The sequence below is a fragment of the Leopardus geoffroyi genome, chromosome C3 (assembly GCF_018350155.1).
Source record: "Leopardus geoffroyi isolate Oge1 chromosome C3, O.geoffroyi_Oge1_pat1.0, whole genome shotgun sequence".
Taxonomy (NCBI): domain Eukaryota; kingdom Metazoa; phylum Chordata; class Mammalia; order Carnivora; family Felidae; genus Leopardus; species Leopardus geoffroyi.
The window spans coordinates 43825330-43850558 of NC_059338.1; the positions used below are offsets into that span (position 1 = coordinate 43825330).

The 25229-nt window shown below is 42.9% G+C and overlaps 1 protein-coding gene across 1 annotated transcript; it reads right to left on the reverse strand.

The window, feature by feature from the left end:
* Positions 1–274: 274 nt before the first annotated feature.
* On the reverse strand, positions 275–23414 carry RNASEL (ribonuclease L). Its single transcript, XM_045452598.1, has 7 exons — positions 23291–23414; positions 18679–20359; positions 9126–9211; positions 7701–7906; positions 6469–6601; positions 3616–3749; positions 275–2508 (listed from the first exon to the last, which is right to left on the reverse strand). The coding sequence occupies exons 2-7, from the start codon at positions 20153–20155 to the stop codon at positions 2349–2351; spliced, it is 2196 nt and encodes a 731-aa protein (XP_045308554.1). The 5' UTR covers positions 20156–20359; positions 23291–23414; the 3' UTR covers positions 275–2348.
* Between the last annotated feature and the right edge of the window lie 1815 nt (positions 23415–25229).

A 25229-nucleotide genomic window follows, 5' to 3' on the forward strand; every position in this document is an offset into this window, starting at 1 on the left:
TGAACGGGGGAGGGGCAGAGAGAGAGAGGGAGACACAGAATCGGAAACAGGCTCCAGGCTCTGAGCCATCAGCCCAGAGCCTGACGCGGGGCTCAAACTCACGGACCGCGAGATCGTGACCTGGCTGAAGTCGGACGCTTAACCGACTGCGCCACCCAGGCGCCCCGGATGCCCTTTCTTAAAACCTAACCAGGAATTATTCATTGAGCATTTTCTATTATATTTATCACTACTCTCTATAGTGGAAATATCACTTAGAGAAAATCAGACTGAATAAGATGACTCCAAGTTTTATTGACTATGCTTTACAAATGGGCATTTAGATTGACATAACCAGGTACTTACTACAAATCAGAAAAACAAACCTTAATTTCAAAATCTAAGGCAATCTTGCTTCTCCTAAAACCTTACAGAACAGCCTTAAGTTTCTTTCTTCCAGTACCTTTTTTTAAGCAGGGAGAGGATGATCCATGCAATCATAGGTGAGAGTGGAGGACATCAGTGTCAATTATGTTTAGTTTGACTTCCAACTCCTCTTAACTTCATTTACTGTCGTCATCTCTTCAGAAAGAACCTAAGATACTGTTTTATCCCCAGTTCCTCCCATTACAAGGCTCCACCTTGACCACCAGAACGAGGATAAGTGGAAAATACATCAGACTTAATGCCAGAAAATATGTTCAAATCAAGACAGTGATACTTTCTAGCTATGTATTAGAGTAAATCAATATGTCTCTATCCTCATCTGCAAAATGAAGATAACAACACCTACCTTACAGGATAATTTTGAAAACTAAAAGAGAAAATATGTGGGTGTAATTTATAAATTATAAAGCACGATTAAAATGTAAGGTAACATTATTATTCATTTATAAAGATGGTTCATTCATTTTTCAGTGACTATTAATTGAATGTTACCATATGGCAGACATTTTGCTAGGCACTAATGATACAAATCAAAAAATATATATTGGGGTGCCTGGGTGGCTCAGTCAGTTAAGTGTCCAACACTTGATTTCAGCTCTGATCATGATCTCATGGTTGTAGGATCGAGCCCCACGTCGAGCTCCACGCTGAGCCCTGTCCCTCCCTCGCCTATATTCACTCTCTCTCTCAAAATAAATAAATAAACATTATAAATATCACTGGTCCTTGAAAGCTTACATTCCAGTGAGGAAGAAGCAAGCTTAAGGTGGAGAGAAGCATGCTCTGGTTATGGGTGCTAGGGGGCCAGAAAGAGCACTCAGACTGGGGGATGGAGGGTGGGGGGGCTCAGGGGGCTTTCTGGGGAGGTGACACTGGAATTGTTTCACTACAAATCCAAAAGCAAGAAAATAAATCCAAGTCACTCCTCTGTGAGGTGGTCTACACAATCCATAGTCCTGGTCCCCAAACCAGTTCAAAAGTGTCCCAATTCCTTAAGGCAGAGTTTCTCAGTCTTGGTACCACTGATATTTTAGGCTGGATAATTCTCTGTTGTGGGGGGCTATCCTGTGCATCATAGAATGTTTGGCATCATCCCTGACCTCCATCTATCTGATGACAATAACATGCCCTATCTCCCAGATTTAAAACCAAAAACATCCCCAGATGATGCTAAATGGCCCCTGAGGGGCAAAACTGCCCCCAGTTGAGAACTGCCTTGAGGTCATGGAAAACCAATGTAGGTGGTTCTAGAAGGAATGGAATTCATACAATTAGTGGCTGGTCTTATACTAGGTGTTCAACAAATATTGAATGAATGAATGCATGCATAAGTGGAGTAAATGAGTGAATGAGCTTTCTGGAGTCCCTTTGGCATATTCCTTTGGGGATCCATCCAGAAGATCCCTGGGCTAGTGACTAAGTTCTAAATACCCAAGTAAGTGATAACAGTAACACGACATGCATTTATACAGTGCTCTATGCAAGTTGTATGATCTTGGGCAAGTAATTCAAACTCTCTGAATCTCAGGTCTGCCAGTTCTTAAATGGGGATAATAAACCCTGTCTTGCAAGGTCATTGGCAGAATTAAATGAGACAATCAAGGTAAAACATAGAAGCATTACAGGTGTAGCCACTCAACTCCTGGGGTGCAACTGACAAGAGGAATCTTAGCAGGATGCCCTCCCAGCTCCTACCATTAAGCTTTACCCATAAAAAAGACAAGGAAGGTAGTTTGAGCATATACATTTTTCTGTTGTAAACATGTGGGAAAACTGGGCACTGTGTCAGGGCCTGATATACCCGCTATCTAACATCCCCGCAAACAACCAGGTTAGTTAAGAGACCCAGACAGAGAGTTGTGACTTGCCCGAGATCACAGCTAAGTAAGTACCTCCCTGAACTCTAAAAGCTCAGCCACCACTCAGGGATGACCTCTATCACACAAAGGCTTGTTGGGATTGAGGGTTTTGGGAAAATGCTTTTTGTATTCTGTGTTCTGTAGTTTCGTGTAGACATAGATGACCAGATCGGGAAATTTCTCCTGCAAATACTGGAAAGGTTCTCCAATTCTCGACTTCATCCTGAAATGAAACATAAACATATTGGCATGGTTGCCCTCAAATCGTCTTCCCCCATTATAGCATCTGTGTCCAAAGATCTCTTTGCTCCCTTGGTTTCTAGAGCAGAGGGAGTAAGGACTTTAAAATCTGACAGAACAAGGGGCACCTGGGTGGCTCAGTTGGTTAAGCATCCGACTTTGGCTCAGGTCATGATGTCTCAGCTCGTGAGTTCAAGCCCTGTGTCAGGCTCTGTGCTAACATCTCAGAGCCTGGAGCCTGCTTCAGATTCCGTGTCTCCCTCTCTCTCTTCCCCTCCCCTGCTCACATTTTCTCTCTCTCAAAAATAAATAAACATTAAAAAAAATTTTTTTTAATCTGACAGAACGAGATTCATCTCCTAAGTCTTCAACTAATTAGCAACTTGATTTTTGTGAACCCGTTTTATTCTCCATAACATGGAGATGATACAGTTCCACAGTCCCTCATCTACAATTCCAAAATCCAAAAGAGCCCTGAAAACTGCAAGCTTTCTGTGAGTTTACAGCTAACATTTTAGGCTGCAAAAGCTGATTTCACTAACAGGGGCTACTTTTGAGACTTTTACAGCACCACATTCACTTTAGCCAGCTGCCCGGGCTCCTGCATTTCTTCCCACAAGGGAGTCACTACCCTTCTGTTCAAGAGAGCTCAGCAATAGCTAAAAAGGAGGATAAGAGCCTGCGGGGCACATCTGTCATTCACTGTAAGACCCTTGTGTTGGCCTTTTCCAGAGGGGAGGAATTACTTTTCTTCCATCAAAATAAATTTCCTATTCTAACAAAGAGCAGATATAAATTTAGAATTGGATTTTTAATTTTTTTAATGTTTATTTATTTTTGAGAGAGAGAGAGACAGAGCACACATGGGGAAGGGGCAGAGAGAGACGAAGACACAGAATCCGAAGCGGGCTCCAGGCTTCAAGCTGTCAGCACAGAGCCCAACACGGGGCTTGAACTCATGAACCACGAGATCATGACCTGAGCTGAAGTCGTACACTCAACAGACTGAGCCTCCCAGGCGGCCCTAGAATTGGATTTTTAAATCACCCTCATTTCATAGATGACTTAGAGGAACAGAAATAGTACTTACTCTTTGTTTTTTTCTTCATTAATATGTTCTCCCAAATTCCGGATGAACTTTAACAGATCACTCACAGTATTCTTATAACGTTTGCGTTTGTTTTCATAATACTTATTCATTTCTTGCATAACGTAGTTGTCAATCTACAAAACAAAATGTTAAGCAAAAATGTAGTAGCAACACAAAATAAACCCTAATGCACTATTAGTACAAAAAGGCAAAATGTGAATTTGAATATATGCCCAAATTACCACTGATTAATAAAGTAAATTAATAGAAAGAAAAAGAACGGAAGTAAATGCTATAACATCAAAATGCTAACAGTAGTTGTGTCTAGATGTGGGATTATAAGTAACTTCACATTCTGGTATCTATTTTCTCAGTGAATTGTTTTCATAGGAAGTTAAATATATTGAAACATGGTTTAGACATTCGTTGGCTACTATCCTAGGAAATTTACTCGTTAGACTGTACAATATTTTTATCCTGGTGGCCACCTGTCCAAGTTGGTAATTGATTACATTTCCCCCCTGAAGAGGGGTGTTCAGACTAAAATCGGACCCAGCAGCCATTGCCAAAATGAGTGTGGTGGGTTTTGTTTTGTTCTGAATCCTATTTCCAAAGGTTCCATGTTCCTCCTTGCCTCTAAGTATCTCAAGCAGCGTCTCCCAAGCCCATGCCTTTCTCCGTGTGTTTGCACCCTTGTAGGTGGCTCTCCTTTTTACAAAGCGTTAGGGGTAAGAGAATAGCACCCAACAGTCGTGAAGATAGAGTCCCTCAAGAGTCACGGGTGACTAGACCACCCCAGCAAAGACCTGCTGAGACAGTCCACATGTGCCACGTGCAACGCACCTGGGAGAAGGGCTGAGCCACTGCACGCCAGCGCGGGGCGCCCCGGAGGGAGGAGGCAGGAGCACACGCTGGAAAACTTGGCTCCTTGGGGCTGCCGCAAAGCTGAATGTATGACCGCGAAAATGGGCAAGTCGTGAGAATTGACAGAAAGTCAAAGTCTCAAATGGGAATTAAAAGATAAGACTTGAGGGGCGCCTGGGGGCTCAGTCAGTTAAGCGTCCAACTTCGGCTCAGGTCATGATCCTGTGGTTCATGGGTTCAAGCCCCACGTCGAGTTCTGGGCTGACAGCTCAGAGCCTAGAGCTTGCTTTGGATTCTATGTCTCCCTCTCTCTCTCTCTCTGCGCCTGCCCTGCTGGTGCTCTCCCTCTCAAAAATAAATAAATAAACTTAAAAAAAAAAAAACCTAAAAAATAGTAAAAAGGTAAGGCTTGAAGTCAGTCAAAATGCATCATAAGTCCATGAAGTTTTGGGGAAAGAACGGATGAACTGGGAAACGAACAGGTTTTCCTTCCCAGCCTCTGCCAATCTTTGCTTTTCCAGGTCTGGCTATTTCAGGTTATACCTCTGAGTCTCAACTTCCTCAGCAATTAAATGAACTGGTGGACTTCATGGCATCATCACTTCGTGCATTGAGTAGCTTTAGCACACAGCATCGGCAGCCCGACTGCCCAGCTTCAGATTCTGTTGCTGGCTCTGTGCCTTTGGAAAAAGTATTTGCCTGTGCCTCAGTGTGCCCACGCACAAAAGGGAGGTAATTGCCTCAGAGGTGGTTATAAGGATTAGCTGTGGAAACTCTCACAAAGCCCTGGGAACTATAACTGCCATAGAGTCAGTGCTACAGAATTGTCAGCTGTTATTATCACTTGTTCTTGTTTCAAACTTCTCTGTTTCTAAAAGTTTAAGTTTTAGCTGAAGTTTTATAGACGTTCATTTAGCAAAGAGTCATGGCATACCTACTCCATGCCAGGAATTCAGTAACAGACATGACAACGGACAGTCTCTGCCCCCCTGGAATTTACAGGGTAGTGGGGGGAAATGGACACTAAGGCAGCAATTATGAGTGTGATGTGTCATCTAGAGGCAAACAAGGGAAGGAAAGCAAAATGAGACCCAGAAACAAAGAGGTGTGAGACAAGCAGTCCTAGATCAGGCATATGATTGGGAAGCTATTGGTTTCGGTCAAAGACCTGGGGATATGGATTCTCCCATAGTGCTTTGCACTGTCTCCAGGGAGCCCAGCATGTATCATACAGCCAGTGTTTCTGTGGGTCTCTCAGCCCTCCATGGACCATGCTGTACTCTGCTTTACATGCCCACAGCCTCACATGGGTCTAGCACGAAACTGGCACTCGATAGGTATCTGCTAAGTAATAACGAAAGTTTTGGTAGCATTGACCAGATCGATTGTTTGGTAGCATTGACCAAATTGATTTGTTATGTTTTACTGTATTTAGTTCAAGTTAGGTGGACCATTTCTTGAAGAAGAGAAATTTGAAAGATTTCTTCATGGTGTGTTTCCCCAGGCAGAATGTAGATGTGTATGTGGGCCCTCAGAGCTGGGCTGGACAGTCGGCAGAGGCAGCCAATCTCTCCCTGGACTGAGAAGTCTCACGATGAGGGACCTCCTTGGGGTTAAACTCTATTTAATCAGCTGCTCTTGTCACAATAGTAATAGGATGATTAGCCAGGCCTCTCTTAGAACCAGGGCTGGAGGGAAAGAGCCACAAGAAAGGAAAAGACTCCTGGGCTGGGACGAGGCCATCCTGAAGAGAAGTCTAGATAAGAGTCTGTCTGTCAGGAGGGCCTAGCCTCTGAAAGATGAGACAGAGACCCAACAGGGCAGAGGGGGCTGGGATGGGGAGGAAGGCAGGGAAATCACATCTTCCACCCCTTGGCTGAGCCAGGCCAATAGTATATTGAAAGTTAAAAAAAACCCAAAAAACTAACATAACACATTACACAGATCCTTACTCCTGGAATAACTTCCAGACACAGGAATCGTTCATACCTTAGAAGTCCACTGGGCAAAACTTCTGGAACATTCAGACATTTCAAGTTGCAGTAGTTGGACAATCCTGCTATTACATTTTCGCATTTTAATGTCCGATTCATTTCCCACATCCCTAAGGGTCCTATAGCGGCTGAAGATGACAAAATTATCATGGTCATTCCACTCTGCCTTCTCTTTTCAGAAAGAACAATGTTACATTTTGGTTTTTGATAAAAGTAGTAAAACCATGTCTCTAAAAATTCTGTATGATGGAAGAGGCAGGCATCTTGCTCTCTTTCTCTGCTCCCCCTTCCCCCCCGGCTTTTTCTTTTCCTCAGAAAACAAAACCAGAATCCAGAGACATTAAGTCACTACTCCAAAGATACACAGTCAGGAGATGCCAAGCTGAGAGGAGAGCCCAGGTCTTCTGATTCCCAGACTAACTCCTTCCCACACCACCTAACCATGATGGTTAATTTTATGTGTTAACTTGTCTGGTCACAAGGGACCCAGATTAAATATTATTCTAGGCATATCTGTGAGGTGTTTCCAGATGAGATTAGTATTTGAACTGGTGAACTCAGTAAAGTAGATCATCTTCCCCTTGTGAATGGGCCTCGTCTAATCCCCTGAGGTCCTTGAATAGAACAAAACCTGGAATTCACCCCTTCTTGTCTTATGGCTTCATCTGGGACGTCAACCTTCTTTTGCCCACACCCCTTTTGGCTCTCAGACCTTCAGACCCTTACTGGAATCCCCATCATCAGTGCCCCCTGGCTCTCAGGCCTTTGGATTTAGACTAAATGACACTATTGGGTTTCCTGAGTCTCCAGCTTGCAGAGGCAGATCATGAAAATTCTCAGCCTCGGGGCGCCTGGGTGGCGCAGTCGGTTAAGCGTCCGACTTCAGCCAGGTCACCGTCTTGCGGTCCGTGAGTTCGAGCCCCGCGTCGGGTTCCGGGCTGATGGCTCAGAGCCTGGAGCCTGTTTCCGATTCTGTGTCTCCCTCTCTCTCTGCCCCTCCCCCGTTCATGCTCTGTCTCTCTCTGTCCCAAAAATAAATAAAAAAAAGAAAATTCTCAGCCTCAGTACTGCCTGAGCCATTTCCTTATGAAAAATAAATATATATTTATATTTATCATTTGGATATATGATATATGATTTTATACATATTATATATAAAATCTCCTGACTAATACACTCACTGTCTCCCTTCTGGATGCCTGAAATATGCAATCAAGCTTTACTTACCTCTCCCAACTCCAAAAGAAGGGATGACCCAGCAGGCCACTCAGATGCTCCTTCACATTTTCTCCAGGGTTGAACAAGTGATGAATGAGGTTACAAGTTTCCTCATCTGGAGAAAGTTGAATCACCTCTTCATTACTTTTAGTCTTCAGGGTTTCAAAAGGGATATCTCCCTTCTTTACCACATATAGGACCAGCAGTCCGAGGGCCTGCATGAAACCCATAAATTGAGCTAAAGGTATTCATGAATTATCACTCTGTATGGAGGTGTGATATAGGTTATGACCAAATGGAAAGTGGGAGAAATCTCAAGGAATCCACAGGCTTATTAGGGAGAAAAGACACAGGTAGTGTATAAAGATCCCTTCGAGGCAGTATATGGTCCCCACAACTGAGGTTTATAAGGAGTGAAAAGAATCATGGGCCAGAGTTGTCAGGGAAGACTGCTTAAAGGAAGAGGAATTTGAGCTTGATCTTAAAGTATGGACAGCATACAGATAAACAGGGGAGAAGAAAAATATTTTAAACAAGGGAAATGGTAGGAATCTGGCTGGGAACTGGGACTTTGGGTTGGGACTATGTCAGGGAGCCGATAAAGGAGCCAGTCCAGGTCCAGTGGGACAGAGTGATAGCCCCAGGAGTTAGGTCATGACAGGGAGGAAAGGCCAAGAAGGAGGTCAGCATAGGAACTTCATGCAGCAGGCAAGACACCAGTCAGGGAAGAAGCTAAAATCTGAGGCTTTTAACAGCAAAGGCCATACATGGATAGAGAGCTCTTGCTCCTGGGGTTGAAAGTTGAGCACGCTGGAGAATCCCCCAGGACAAAGCTGCCCTGACAGGATCAGAATCAATCTGGAACCTTTGGTCTGCAGAGGTCAGGCTCTGTTTCTGCCCTCTCTCCTCCCAGGAGAAACAGCTATTTCAGGGTCTTAACCCTTTTGGCCAAGATTAGTCTCTTTCAAGCTGAAGATCAATCTCATCCCTCCCTTGTGTTTCAGAGGGCTGTAGTATCTGACCCTCCCAGGAGTTTAGCACCCCAGTTTGGATGGAATAGGAAAAGGAATCTCAACTGCTTTGTCCTTAGGCAGAAAATACCTCCTGCAGGAATTCTGGAGGTGATTTGGAGATGCTTCTTGGATGTAATTTTAGAAGAGATGTGGCATGCTCGATTTATTTACTATCTAGCTGGTGCAGGAGGAGAGAGATCCAAAGAGATACAGAAAGGAGCCACAGCAACAACCAACTCCACACCAACCCAGAGAAATGCTACTGTCTGCACAGGACTGAAGGCAGCGATCTCTGGGAAAACGCTGTGAAAGTTAGTTAAAATAGAAATGATGACCTCTAATTGGCCATAGGACATAAGGGAATGAATGAAACAAAAAAAGAAGGTGAAATATGGAAAAGTAAACTAGTTGTAGAAATTACCTCTAGATCTGTCTTGATTTCCTGCGGCTCTCCACCCCACTTGATGCTTTTATCAAAATCTGCCAGGCAAACAGCATTCTTGGAATCTAGGGTATAGTTTGTAGAGATGCAATGAAAATCCTTTCTCTTCCTGTTGTAATTAACTTAAATAAATACTACCATCGCTGAAGAAAGCAGCAATAAAGCTTATATCTGCATGGCCATTTACTCCTCAAAAGAGCCACGTGCACCACATCGTTTCACCTGTTAGGTATATGCCAAGGGCAGGATATAAATTTTATTTTTTCCAGTCCTGGGGGTGAGGTAGGATGAGGATAAATTTAACTAGCTCCCCATTCAGGCAATTCCTGGGGGCAAAGAGCACAGATTTATAAAGAAACCGCTGGCAGGAGTTATGTTGACTTCCTAAGGCTACACAACAGCTAACCAACAAGATTCCAAATCCAAGGCCAGATTAGCACAGCACTCCACTAAATCAAACCCATCACCCATAGCCCACTATGATGCTGTAAGCAGTTATCATGGATTAACCATGTGCTTGTTATGAGTCACTGCCTCATCCCCTCTTCAGAATCCTTCTCCCTGGAAAGAAGCCACTGAGTCCTCAGACAGAGGGATGCATGGACAGGAGAGATCCGGAACAATATGAGAGGAGAACAAGTCAGTGATCTGTCCTTGAAGAAGCAGCTCCTGCTTCTGGCTTGAAGGAGTCAAAGAAAGAAAACTGGGTAACTCCAGATAGGATGACGGTCAGTAGAATTGTGTGCTTCTCGAACCCCTTTTATTCTGAACTTAAATATCAAAGTTGCACGGAAACCCACAGTCTAACAAAAATGCTTCCACTAAATTATTCACTAAGGGTCTAGTGAGGGGGAAAATGACAGTGGAGGAGGAGAACACGGCACAGACCCTGCAGGGTTCAGAGTCACTGAACAAGGAGATAGATATTGAGTGAATAATTACACAAATAAACATAAAGTTAATTGCAACTTTAAAAGTACTAGCCAAAAGTGCAGGAAACTGAAAGTTTATAATAAGAACCACATGGCTGTATGTGGGAAAGAAGTCTTCCTTGAGGAAGGACTCTTAGGGCACCTGGGTGGTTCAGCTGGTTGAGCATCCAACTCTTGATTTCAGCTCAGGTTATGATCTCACAGTTTGTGAATTTGAGCCTCACATGGGATTCTCTCTCTCCCTCTCTCTCTCTCTGCCCCTCCCCTGCTTGCATTCTCTCTCTCTCTCTCTCTCTCTCTCTCTCTCTCTTTCAAAATTAGTAGAATTTGAGTGGGTAAGTGGAGCAGGGAAGAGAGAATTCCAGATAGGAATTCCCAAGGCAGAAAGGAACCCGAAGAATTCCGCTATGACAGAAAGCAGGCTGAGTACCTGGAGAGGAGGGATGCAGTTGGAAAGTAGGTTGAAGGGGCAGATGGGATGCAGATCATAACCAGGGACTGTTTTCAGCTATTCGAACTAATAAATCCCCTTCATTGTTTAAGCCACTTGGAGCTGAGTTCTACTACGTAAATTGGCAAGTGCCTGATGGAACACTTCACATCTCTGCCTAACACTTGATTTTTTTAACAAGCCCCAGTTTTGTTTTGTTTTGTTTAGATTCAATAGACATTGTTAAAGTGCTATCAAAATTTTAAACTTACATCATCACAGACTGTTAACAGTTGATGGGCAGAGTCCGGACAAAATCTGCCCACTCCACCCTGCTGTCAATGAATGAATCAAGAACCTCTTCATCCTCACTCCCACCACAGTGATGTCATCTAAGATTAATATATTTGTAATTCTTAAAAAAAAAAACAATGTGCATAATTTACATAAACAATGAATTCTTTCTTTGTTTATTCTTTGCTTCTTGTAAGTTACTATTTTCTCCCAGACTCTCTCTCCTTCCTTATGCATATCCTCTAGCAGATCTTTCATGTAGGGTCTGTGGGCAGCAAGTTTTCCTGGATCCTTGAGTGCTTAAAAAATGTATTTCAACAAATGGTGTTGGGAAAACTAGACAACTACACGCAAAAGAATGAAAATAGACCACTTTCTTACACCATACACAAAAATAAACTCAAAATGGATCAAAGACCTAAATGTGAGAGCTGAAACCATTAAATTCTAGAAAAAGAAAAAACATAGGCAGTAATTTCTCTGACATTGGGCATAGAAACATTTTTTCTAGATATGTCTCCTCAGGAAGAGAAGACAAAAGCAAAATTAACTATTGGGACTACACTGAAATAAAAAGCTTCTGTACAACAAAGGAAACCATCAGCAAAACGACAAGGTAACCTACTCAGTGGGAGAAGATATTTGCAAATGAGATATCCAATAAGGGGTTAATGCCAAAAAGGTATAAAGAACATATGCAACTCAACACCAAAAAAACCCCAAACAATTCAATTAAAAATGGGCAGAGGACCTGAATAGAAACTTTTTCCAAAGAAGACATACAAATGGCCAACAAACACATGAAAAGATTCTCTACATCACTCATCATCAGGGTAATGCAAATCAAAACCACAATGAGATATCACCTTATGCCTGTCAAAATGGCTACAACCAAAAGGACAAAAAATAAATGTTGGTAAAAATGTGGAGAAAAAGTGTGCACTGTTGGTAGGAATGTAAATTACTATAGCCACTGTGGAAAAACAGTATGGAGGTTTCTCAAAAAATTAAAAATAGATATGATATGATCCAGTAATTCCACTACCAGATATTTACCCAAAGAAAACAAAACACTAATTTGAAAAGTTATATGCACCCTTATGTTTACTGCAGCGTTATTTACAATAACCAAGATATGGCAGTAGCCCAAGTGTCTATCAACAGATGAGTGGATATATATATATATATATAGAGAGAGAGAGAGAGAGAGAGAGAGAATGAAATATTACTCGGCAATCAAAAAGAATGAAATCTTGCCATTTGTGACAATATGGATGGTCCTAGAGGCTATAATGCTAAGTGAAATAAGTCAGAGAAACCTAAACACCATAGGATTTCATCATATGTGGAATTTAAGAAACAAAACAAATGAACAAAGAAAAAAAAAGGGACAAACAAAAAAACAGACTCTTAAATACAGAGAACAAACTGGTGGTTTCCAGAGGGGAAGTGGAGGGGGATGGGTGAAATAAATAAAGGGGATTAAAGTGTGCTTATTGTGATGAGCAGTGGGTAATGTATAGAATTGTTGAATCATTATATTATACATCTGAAACTAATAAAACACTGTGTGCTAATAATACTGCAATCAAAAATATGTATTTATTCTGAATCACATGTGAATAATAATAATGTGACTGTTGTCTCAGTCAGTCCTGGATGCTATGACAAATCACAATAGACTGAGTGGCTTAAACAACAGAAATTTATTTCTCAAAGTTCTGAATATTGGAAATCTGAGATGAGGGTGTCAGCAGGACTGGGTTCATGGTGAAGACCCTCTTACTGGTTTATAGACAGCCATCTTCTTGCTGTGTCCTCATATGGTGGAAAGATAACTAGCTAGCTCTATGACTTCTTTTTTTTTAAATGTTTATTTATTTGTTTGTTTATTTATTTTGAGAGAGAAAGTGCAAGTGGCAGAGTGGCAGAGAAAGAGGGAAAGAGAGAATCTCAAGCAGGCTCCATGCTATCAGAACAGAGCCCAACACAGGGCTTAACTTCACAAACGATGAGATCATGACCTGAGTGGATATGAAGAGTCAGAGAATCAACCAACTGAGCCGCCCAGGCAGCCCTCTATGACCTCTTCTTATAAGGGCATTAATCCATCCAAAGCAATTTTGAGAAAGAACACATCTAGAGGCATCACACTTCCTGGTTTTTAACTATATCACAAAGTTCTAATAATCAAAACAATGTAGTACTGGTATAAAATGAATGAAACAGAATCAAGAGCCCCAAAATAAACCCACACATATGTATTCTTCACAAGGGAGCCAAGAATACCCAATGGGGAAAAGATAATCTCTTCAAAAAATGATGTTGGAAAAAAACAGATAGTTACATGCAAAAGAATGAAAGTGGAACCCTGTCTTACACCACTTAAAAAACTACTTTGAAATGGCTTAAGGCTGAAATGTAAGACCGGAAGCCCTATAACTCCTAGAAGAAAACGTAGAGGAAAAGCTCTTTGATATTGGTCCCAGCAGTGATAGTTTAGATCCGACACCAAAAGCACAGGCAACAAAAGCAAAAATGAACAAGAGGGACTACATCAAACTAAAAGCTTCTGCACAGCAAAAGAAACCATCAACAAAATTAAAAGGGAATGTACAGAATTAAAGAAAAAAGCTGTTTGCAAATCAGATATCTGGTTTGGAGTGAATTATAAAATTCATTCAATACAATAGCAAAGATAAAATGTTCTGACTGAAAAATGGGCAAAGGACCTGAATAGACATTTTTTCCAAAGAAGACATTAAAAGAGCCAAAAGATACATGAAAAGGTGCTCAATATCAGTAGTTATTAGTGAAGTGCAAAACAAAACCATGATGTAATATCATCCCATACATCTGTTAGAATAATCACCAAAAAGACAGATGACAAGCACTGGTGAGGATGTGGAGGAAAGGGAACTCTAGTGTGTTGTTGGTAGGAATGTAAATTGGTGCAGCCTCTATGGAAAACACTGTGAAGTTTTCTCAAAAAAATTAAAAATTGATAAAATAGAAAAGTATATTTGAAGGAAATGAAATCACCATCTTGAAGAGGTAACTGCGTCTCCAGGTTCATCACACCATTATTTATGTTAGCCAACACATAGAAACTGGCTGTGTCCATTGACAGATGAAGGGATAAATAAATAAATAAATGGTACACACACACACACACACACACACACACACACACACACACAGCGGAACACTATGCAGCCATAAAAAGACAGAAATCCTGCCATTTATGACAACATGGATGAACTTTGAAGGCATTATGCTAAGTTTAAGAAGTCAGACAAAGAAACACAAATGCTATATGATCTCACTTATATGTGAAATCTAAAAAAAATAAAACAAAACAAAACTGAGGGGCACCTTGGTGGCTCAGTTGGTTAAGCGTCCAACTTTGGCTCAGGTCATGATCTCATGGTTCATGAGTTCAGGCCCCACCTTGGGCTCTGTAATGACAGCTCAGAGGTTGGAGCCTGCTTCAGATTCTGTGTCTCCCTCTCTCTCTGCCCCTTCCCCGTTCATGCTCTGTCTCTCTGTCTCTCTCTCTTAAAAATAAACATTTAAAAAACGTTTTTAAATAATAAAAAAAAACTGAACTCATAGAAGCAGAGAGTAGATTGGTGGTTGCCAGTGGTGGAGGTCAGGGAAATGGCTAAAGGCAGTCAAAGTGTACCAACTTCCAGTTACAAGATGACTAAATTCTGGGGATGTCATGCACAGCACGGTGACTATAGTTAACAATACTGTATTATAGTTGAAGTTGCTGAGAGTAGATGTTATAAGTTCTCACCACACATACACACAACGGCAACTATGTGAGGTAATGTGTTAACTAACTGTATTGTGGTAATCATTTTGCAATATAGACGTATATTATATCATCACATTATATACCTTAAACTCACACAATGTTACATGTCAATTTTGTCTTAATAAAGCTGGAGGAAATGAAAAAATTATTTCTAATTGTGAAAAAAAAAAGGCACTAATGCCATTCATGAAGGCTCCACCCTCATGATCCAATCTCCTCCCAAAGGTCTTATCTCCAAGTGCCCTCATATGGAGATTATTGTTTCAACATATGAATTCTGGGGTGACACTAACATTCAGCTGATAAATAGGCTCTTTCTCCTCAGTGCCTTCCTTTGGCATTCAGGTTGCTGATGAGAGAAGTCCCTTACCAATCTGATTTTGGTTTCTATGTAGGTAATTTTTTTCTCTTGGGAGCTTTTGAGGTTTTCTCTTTTTTCTTTGATGCTTTGAAATTCCTTTAAGATGTGGCTCAATGGGGTTTTTTCCATACTTATCCTCAGCTCTTGGTGAGTCTTTTCAATAAGAGAACTATATCTTTTAGTTCTGGGACATTCTCAGCGATTTTTTTTCAAATATTGTTTCAGCCTCACTCTCTTCTTCCCTCTGGAATGCCTATTAGAACTTCTGGATCTAATTCCTGACTTCTTAAACTTTTTCCCTTTCCATCCCTTTATACTTTTCTATTATTTCCTTGGAGAATTTCTTGGGCAAATCTTCTAGTTCACTCATTTAATCTTCAACCCAGTCTTGAGTTTTAAATTTTTATTTTATTATGTTTTTATTTTATTTTTGAGAGAGAAAGACAGAGCATGAGTGGAAAAGAGACAGACAGAGAGGGAGACACAGAATCTGAAGCAGGCTCCAGGCTCTCAGCTATCAGCACAGAGACTGATGCGGGGCTGGAACTCACAGACAGTGAGATCATGACCTAAAGTGAAGTCAGACACTCAACCGACTGAGTCACCCAGGCACCCCAAGTTTTAAAATTTTAAACAATCATATTTTTAAATTCCAAATTCTCTATTTGGTTCTTTTCACAATGCTTATTCTTGCTTCTGGGAAGACATGACCTATCTTTGTTCTCTGGTTTTATTAATTATATTCAAAGTTGTATTGTGGTTACTTAATAAGGTAAGCTAAGTAAATGCCCATGTACTAATCCGTGGAATCTGTGAATATTTTTTTTTTAATGTTTTATTTATTTTTGAGACAGAGAGAGGGACAGAGCATGAGCAGGGGAGGGGCAGAGAGAGAGGGAGACACAGAATCGGAAGCAGGCTCCAGGCTCTGAGCTGTCAGCCCAGAGCCCAACACGGGGCTCGAACTCACAAACTGTGAGATCATGACCTGAGCCGAAGTTGGATGCTCAACCGACTGAGCCACCCAGGCGCCCCTGAATATTACTTTATATAGTCAAAACAAAAAAGGATTTTGCAGATGTGATTAAGAATCTTAAAATAGGAGAGATTATCCTGGGTTAGCAGGGTGAGTCCGAAGTATAATCACGTACATCCTTATGTAGTGAGAACTTTTAACAACTACCCTCTGTGGAGGCAAAGGGAGATCTGACAACACAAGAGAAAGCAATATGACTACAGAGGCAGAGATTAAAGTGATGCTACAAGTCAAGGAATATCAGCAGCCAAGAGGAAGAGGTAAGGAACAGAGTCTCCCCCCACAGCCTACAGAGGGAATTTGGTCTTGCTGACACTTGATTTGGGGCCAGTGGTACTGATTTCTGGCTTCCAGAACTGTGGGAGAATAGGTTTCTATTGTTTAAAAATGTTTTAATGTTTATTTACTTTTGAGAAAAAGAGAGAGTGCGCAAGCAGGGGAGGAGCACAGAGAGACAGAGACCAACTCTGAAGCAGGCTCCAGGCTCTGAGCTGTAAGCACAGAGCCTGCCCTGACACAGGGCTCGAACTCAGGAGCCATGAGATCATGACCTGAGTCGAAGTTGGAGGCTTAACTGACTGAGCCACCTAGGCGCCCCATAAGTTTCTATTAAGACACCAAGTTGTGATCATTTGTTTCAGCAACCATAGGAAACTAATACATTCAATTAGCTTTGTTTCCTTGGGTGTTAATTCTTCTATTTCATGCATCTCTTTTATGGTATTGGTACTTCATGAATATCTTAAGTCATTTTTTACTATAAGCCTCACTTTGCAGTTGAGAATCCCTGATGCCCTGTGAGTTGTTTCTGTTAATGCTATCCAACATAGGGGGGTGGAGGCAGTTGTCAGAACTGCTTTACATTTTATTCAGTGAAACTTAGGGGTAAGAAGGACATGCCACTCAGTAGGGTGCTTTGGCACAAATCTTGTGGGTTTAAATGTTCTTTGTTTCTCTTGAGATCATCAACCACCCAGTGTCTTGAGTAGCAGCCCTGTCTCCCTGTCTGCAGACAGACAGGCCTGTCATAGATGCTTGGTCTGTGGGGGAGAGGGGATGCACAGGGTTTGAGCTTCCTAGTTTCTACCAATGCAGTAATCTGTCTGTTACCTGGTCCTTTGTCCTCTCCTGCCTCTGGCTTCCATTACTCTTGAGTGGGGCTTCTTTGCATTGATCCCACTTTTATGAGTAACATCTAGTTGTGGCCTCCTGCGTTTATACTGACTCCTGTGTCCTTCTTTAACCCCATCCAATCATGTTCAGTCTCTTAATGACTCTTCAAAGATTTTGTCCTGTAAAACTTCTTTTGTTATTGTGATCTCAGCTATGAAGTCATTTAACCATCTTTCCCTATCATTTTAGGGATTTAATACAAAGAATAGTCTCTAGTATATGTTAGGTTCACCACCTGAGGCAGAAATATAGTCTATTCTTTATTGTTCAAGCTTAAGAATAGAAGAGGTGGTGCCAGAAATTCTGAAGAATAGGTAGTGACAAGTAATTTTCTTTAGAACATAATATATGACCCTTTTGCATCAAGATAGACATTTAGAAGCGGGAAGGAACCTGCCCTTGGCTGAATCTTGAGACTGCTTCACTTGGTAGAGCTGCACATATTTCTGGCCTTTGTCAGTCTCCCCAGCAAAGTTGCTTAACACCAGGAAGGAGTGCCACTAGTGGCTTCAAACTAAAAGCCAGATTCCAGTTGTGTTCTTAGGTTTACCTACTTCTTTCCAGGTCTTGTCCAGGACCTTAAACACTGTTCTCTGCCTTTCCATACCTGAACCCTCTTTTTGTCTTGTCCCCCTACACCTAGCTTAAATCTCAATGCATGCCTGTAGATTAGGTACCTGTTTCTGCTTAGCACTCTAGACAAGAACTTGGCCTTGGTTGAGCACCTATAACACAGGTAACTTGTCTAACATACTGCACTTAGACCTCATAACAACCTTATCAAAGCAGTATTATCAGTCTTAAATGAGAGAACTAAGTCTCACAGAATCAAGTGACTTTGAGGTTGCAAAGCTACCAAGTGGCAGGACTGGGCTGCAAGCCTCCCTCAACCTGTCTAAAGCCAAGACTGTTTCTACTGCACCACATTACCTCCTGGGACTTTACACTCAGCTCTGCTTCTTTTCTTTAATGTTGCTTTCGTTTGTTTGTTTGTTTGTTTGTTTGTATGTTTGTTTATTGGCTTGAGCCAGTGGATAGTGCCTTGTTCTGCCTACTTGGAGGCTGTTTCACTGTGTTGCATCTTATCTTGGCACGCCCAATTTTGACCTCAGTTTTGCCATTCAGTTTTACGGTGACTACCATCTTGTCTGAAGGAACATAACTTCAGGATTCTCTGACTTGCAGGCTACTTTAGGAATTCAAATTTCTGGAGCTGACCCCGTCTAAGACATACCTTCATACTTGCATTTGCCAAAGGAAGTATAAGGTTAGCCTGGTATTCCGTTGGCATTTGGGACCTCCATGTGGGGTAAAGGTTATACCTCATAGCAGGAGAGACTGCACTATAATTATGAATCAGTTTCATTAGTCCTTGAACAGAATAGTATACATGTACTCTACTCTTTTCCTATCTATAATGAAAATCCTTTCCTTTTGTAAATAAAGACCCCACAATTTTTAAGAGAAGACTGGGGGGACTTACCTATTAAGATGTTTCCGGGGTGCAGATCCTGATGAGTGTATCCACACAGTAGATGTAGTTCTTCCACAGCCTTAAATACAGAGAAAAGGACATGCCGGGCAAATTCATCTTCCTCATTTCCCACAGCCTCCCCTCTGTGCTTATCCAAGTGCTCCTCCAGTGTCTGCTCACAGAGGGCAAGGCACACATACAGACAGTCCTTGTGGCTCTCACTCCCATAGAACGTCACCAAGTCACTGTTTGCTCGGCTGCTCTGCAGACAGGAGACCTCCTTTTGTCCATGTGTGCTGCCTTCATAGAAGCGTTTCACGGCTACTTCCTGCCCTTCGTAGAACCCCAGGTAGACACCCCCTTCAGAAGTGTCAGCAATTTTATATTCCTCATCAATAAAGATCTTGAGTTTGCCAATCATAGGGCGGTATATTCTGTGGAGATGTTCCAAGGCCTCCCCCCAACGTGAGCTTTGAGGCTTCCAGTCTTCAGCAGGAGAGTGAAAATCTTCTCTGGCTCCATGAAGGAGAAGAAATTTTGCAAGGGAACTGTCATAGTTGCGCCTCGCTATCATAACAAGATCTCCACAGTCTGTGCTGGCTCCTTTCTCGCATAACAGTTGAGCAATTTCTTCCAGTTTGAGTTGGACAGCCAGCAGAAGTGCTGTATTGCCCTCACTGTCTGTGTCATTAATCTCTATATGCTCTTGTTCCAGAAGCATCTGCACCAAACCCAAGTGCTTCTTTTCCACTGCCAGGATCAGGGGTGTCTTCCCTTTCTCTCCCCTCACATTGACATCAGCCCCATGGTCCAGCAGAAGGCGAGTGAGGACCTCCACCTTTCTATCATCAGAGTTCCTAAGTGCATAGATCAAAGCATTTCTGCCCATGTTGTCACGGGCTTTGACATCTGCCCCCATCTCATCAAGGAGGACCTTCAAGGCATCTACATGTCCATTTTCAGCAGCATCCATTAGAGCTGTGGCCCCTCCTTTTCTAAGCCTCTTTTGATCCTCCTTTGTCCTTCGACTCAAATTCACCTCTGCCCCACTCTTATATAGGAATCTTAAGGCTTCGACTTTACCATTCACAGCAGCTTCCATGAAAGCTGTGAAGCCATTAGCATCATACTCATTGACCTCTGCACCTTTAGAAAGTAAAAGTTCGAGCACCTTCACCTTTCCTCCAATCCCAGCGATGATGAAGGGAGTGGCCTCATTCTTCTTCCTCAGACAAGGATTAGCGCCGTAACGAAACAGAAGATGCAGCATGTCCTCCTGGCCACTTTGTACCGCATTATGCAACGGTGACCAGCCCCACTCCTTTTCCTGGAAATTGACATCAGCCCCTCCTTCCAGCAATTGCTGAACCAGCTTGATGTCTCCTTTTTCAACCGCTTTGATCAACTGGTTGTCCTCCACTGATGCCCTCCCCTTGCTGGAGGGTGTGGGTCTCTCCTGAAGGTTGTTATGGCTCTTGCTCTCCATGATGGTAATTACCAGTGGCTACAGCTCTGTGCCTTTCCTTTAAGAAAATGAAAATTTATCTTCTTGGGACTTGATCAAAGAGACATGGAGCTCTTAGAACTCCTGTCAGGGTAAATCGGAGTTATCTGACTATGGACCAGCAGTATGAGGGAAAACAATACTCTTGCAGTCTTCTGACATCCCACCAGGAGATGAGAGAGCTATCTGTAATTTCACAATAGTGAGGAAGCATTTGAATTGGAAAAATTAATCTGGTTATTAATATAGAACTATTTGCTCTAGAAAATTATTATGCTACAGTCCCACCACCCAGAAATAGCCATTGTTAACATTTTAGTATATTTCTATACATTTTTTAAAAAATAGTTGAGATCATGCTATGTAAGGATGTTGTATAAGTATCCTGCTTTCTTTCACTTAATGCCATAGTATAAATAATTTCCCATGTTACTGCAAAGTCTTTTAAAATAGTTTTAATGGTTGGGGCACCTGGGTGGCTCAGTCAGTTGAGCAGCCAACTCTTGATTTCAGCCCAGGTAATGATCTCACGGTTTGAGACATCAAGCCTCTGCCTCAGACTCGGAACTCATAGCATCAAGCCTGCTTAGGATTTTCTCTCTCTCTCTCTTTCTCTCTCAAAAATAAATAAATAAACTTAAAAAAATTTAATGGCAATATGCCACCAGACAGTTGCTTCATTTCCTTATTACCGAGCAGTATTTATTTATTTTTTAAATCTTTTTAATGTTTATTTTTTTGAGACAGAGCATGAACAGGGGGAGGGTCAGAGAGAGAGGGAGACACAGAACCCAAAGCCGGCTCCAGGCTCTGAGCTGTCAGCACAGAGCCCAATGTGGGGCTCAGACTCACGGACCGCGAGATCATGACCTGAACCGAAGTTGGCCGCCCAACTGACTGAGCCACCCAGGCGCCCCTATTTATTTTTAAATGTTTATTTTTGAGAGAGAGTGCAGGCAAGGGAGGGACAGAGAGAGAGGAGGAGAGAGGATCCCAAGAGGACTCTATGCTGACAACAGCAAGCTCAAGGCAGGGCTCGAAGTCACAAACCATGAGATCATGACCTGGGCTGAAGTCAGAGACTCAACTGACTGATCCACCCAGGCACCACTACTGAGCAGTTTTTAAAAACAATTTTTAAACAAGGCATTTAAAATTAGAATTTTTTTAACTATTCTAAATAATGGTTCAGTTAATTTAGCTTTTTAAACTTTATTTTCTTTCTTTTTTTTTAATGTTTATTTTTGAGAGAGAGGGGGAGAGAGTGCAAGTGGGGTAAGGGCAGACAGAGAGAATCTGAAGCTGGGTCCAGGCTCTGAGCTGTCAGCACAGAACCCGACACAGGACCCGAACCCACGAACTGCAAGATCAACCTGAGCCGAAGTTGGACGCTTAACCAACTGCACCCAGGTGCCCCTAAAGCTTGTTTTCTTATAAGAAATCTTATAATAGATTTCTTATGATAGACTTCAAAGAACTGAATGCCTGATCAAAGAGTAATGGCACACTAACAGGTCTTAAGTGTTAATTTGCTTCAAGCCTATGCACTGGTGTGTGCTGACCTAAGTCCCTCGGTCTGTAGTGGAACTAATCTACTTTCCTTGAGATGTGCAGACCCCTGGCCTTGAGGAGTGAAGGGCCAGCTGCTGCTGATGCCAATATGTCTGTTCAGGCTCATACTGACAAATGACTAACTGCCTGGGCATCTGCTTCTTCGGCATGCAGCCCCCACCCCCTCCCTTTCCCCATGCCTTCCCCAGCTTCCCTTGCATGGGGAAGATGGTCTTTGAGACGTTAGTCTGCCATCTTCCCGGGTTGTCAGATTTCTGAATAAAGCAACCTTCCCTTTCCCACCATCACCTGTCTCTCTAGTATTGATTTTTGAGCACCTAGAAGCCAAACCTGAGTTTGGAACCAGTTCTCTGTCCCACAACAAAAGGATATGATCGTTTTAAAAACTCTCAAGCTATGTTAATAAATGTCTTCTGATGTCATATAAACATACTCTTGCCAGAAATAGATGGGCTCTTAAAAAAAGAAAGAAAGAAAGAACTCTCATTTATAGGAGGAAAAGAAATCTGTGTTGTGTCAATTTGCATTTCCTACACCACAGGAAGTGTGATTCCTCCCAGCGTGTTTGTTCGCTGGCGCTGGGCAGGTCTTCTTTGTGCTTCTATTCAAAATAATACAGAAAAGCGGAAAGAGCTTAAGCTCCAACCTCACAAGATTGAAGTCTGAACCGCTGGTTGTGTAACTTCGGACTGTTACTTCCTAATTGTGTAGCATTAGATTATTCCCAATTTTGTTTCCTCCAGAGGGGGCAACAGTAAATACAGTCATGCACGTCACGTATGGCAAATATTAGGCATTCAATAAATGAGAGAACTAATAATGTCCCACTATGAAAAAATAATAATTCAGCGAATCCTGGTCTCCCCACCTGTGTGCACACACACAGCCCATAAACAGGGGACCTGGTGGTGTTGATTTAGTCCGACGGCCCTCCGCCAGGTGTGAGTAACAGAACTGCAATTCAAGCATGAGCACCAAACTGTTACTTGCGTATCTGTAAAACTGCACCTGCTACAGAACCCACATAGCAACCACTTTTTAGCAATCTGGCCACCCTGACAGTATCGAAGGCCCCTCCCTCAGAGATCTAATCGATCGTGCTATGAAAGCACAACACCCTGGCAATGAAAACTTTGAGACAAATGTTCATGTGCAGGGTTCCTGTTTCAGCAGGTGTGAGATGGGCTGGTAGAAATAAAGGAGCAGGGAAGGGAAGGGAGTCAAAGAAATCCCAAATAAAATATCAGAGTAAAGAGACACTGCAGCAAAAGTGCTATCATAGACAACAGCCGGCTTTCAGTTTCGTTTTCTCTGACTCACCAGAGGTGCCGGACAAAGAAGGCTTGAGTTAAGCAATGTGTAAACTGTGGCCAAACCTTGGAGCTCCCAGGAGGACTCCGGACCAAAGGGCCCCTGCCAGCGGGCTCTGAGCTCCCTCCCGGGTGTCCCACACCCCCTTCCACCTCCAGACCCCGGAGCCCAAGGAATCCCTCGAAGGGAACAGCTTCTCAAGCTTTCCCAGCTCTCCTCTTTGTGAGGTCTTACCTTCTAAACTCAGACGCCCCTCAGCTATTCCTTTGAGGTCATATAATCTTCAAAGCCTGTCGCCTACAGGAAATCACTTCTTGCAAGAGTTCCCTGAGCCACAGGGCGGAGCTGAGAGAAGGAGGAAAAGCTGAGCCAGAAAAGAAAGGATCAGGGCCTGAGCAGAGAGCCCTCTAGAGGACAGTGGGGCCTCCACTCTGACTGCCCATGGCTAATTTGACGTCCGATATAGAGCTGTTCATCTTTCAGCCCTTTAGGCTTTCAGGCCACCGCTTCCAGCTCTATCTTTACATGTTCTTCTAAATCCCGACCTTTCTGAGGGAAATGAGTGGTAAATGCATATTTATTGAACTCTGACTGTGTGCCAGGCGCCCTGCCCATTGCTTCACAAGTGACATGACCCCAGTTGACCCCTAACAAACCTGTTGATGATGAACCTGTGGCTCAGAGAAGCCAAATAAACCCAAAGCCCAAGCTCCCTCACTCATGTGGGCATACTCAACTCACTCACTGCCCGAGGCACGGAGGCCTCCTCAGGCGGGCACCAGGATGGCAGTCTGGAGACTTGGTCCTGCAGCCAGCACTGTGGCTGTTTAGGGGAGTGACCTCAGGTGGGTGGATGGTTTAACCGCGTCGAGCCTCAGTTCCCTCGTGGAACATGGTTTTTAAGATTCCTTTCTGCTCTAGAAGTTCGGTTCTTGCCACTCTCCTCGCACTGAGATGCATACTGTGTACTCAGTGCCGCAGTGGAAAATATTCCTGTCCACAAGGAATATCCAGTCTTGCTGGGGAGACAAACTCCTGACCATCTTGAACCAGGAGAAGCAAAGATGGGGTGGCTCAAGAGACAGGTAGAGTGTGACAGCGGGCCTGGTAGGAGGAGACTTCGTTCTGCTCACAGAGACGCCAGCCACTAGGCTGGTGCACAGCTCCAGACTCTGAAGAAGGAGCCACCAAGAGCAGAGGCAAGCAGGTCCAGGAGTGAGTGGGAAACTGAGGCAAGAGAATGCAGAGAAACATAGGCCAAGGCTACATATCATGATGTCCCCCTCCATCCCCTGGACTTCCCCTTTCCACATACAACATGCTAGGATGGGGACACAGGGTCCTTCCCCTTTCCTTCTTTGGACCAGAAAGAGCCCTAAGGCTGCAAGGATTAGTCCTAAAGTGCGACTAAACTGCATGTTACTTACCAGAATCTCTTCTTGTTGGATCTTGGCAAGAAGACAATGGGGTCGAGTTGAATCAAATACATGACTGATGTTCTCACAGCTTCCTCACAATTTTGCTAATGAAATCTAGGTTTCCCTGCTTTCCTTTGACTGTAGTAATCATGCACCTCACCTATTCTGTGAGCCTGTTAAGAACAGATGAGAAAGTAGAGATGTGGCTAAAATCGGAAATTAAAATTTGCAACCAAAACAAACAAAAACAGGATGCTCATGACCCAAGTGATCATAAAGCAGAATTCTGAAGGAATAAACAAAGGAGTAGCAAGAAATGTGGGCAAGACGAAACAGCTAGCATAGCTAGAAACTCCCTAGCACCTGCGATTGAATAGAGGCTGTTGCCAGGGTATTCCATGCTTAGGAGCAGGAAATGGCAAGACTCTTGCTAGCAGATGTCAAGGCACTGAGTCTCCAAAATGCTTTGGAGCAAGGACACCGGAACCAGGCTGCCTCGCTTCAAAGCCGACTCTCCCACTGTAATAGAATAATTACCAAAAAAGAGCCACATTTTTTTTTTCAATCTTCCCTTCACCCATCCTCTTCACAGTTTAACTTCATACTGGAATTCTCATTAAGTGGTCTCGTTACTCCCCTCTTTGAATCTTGGCTGGCCCCTTGACTTGGTTGGCCCAGTAGAATGTGGCAAAAGTAATAGTGCACCAGTTCCAAGCCTAAGCATGTTTTCACTCCCTCGGGACCCTGCCACCATA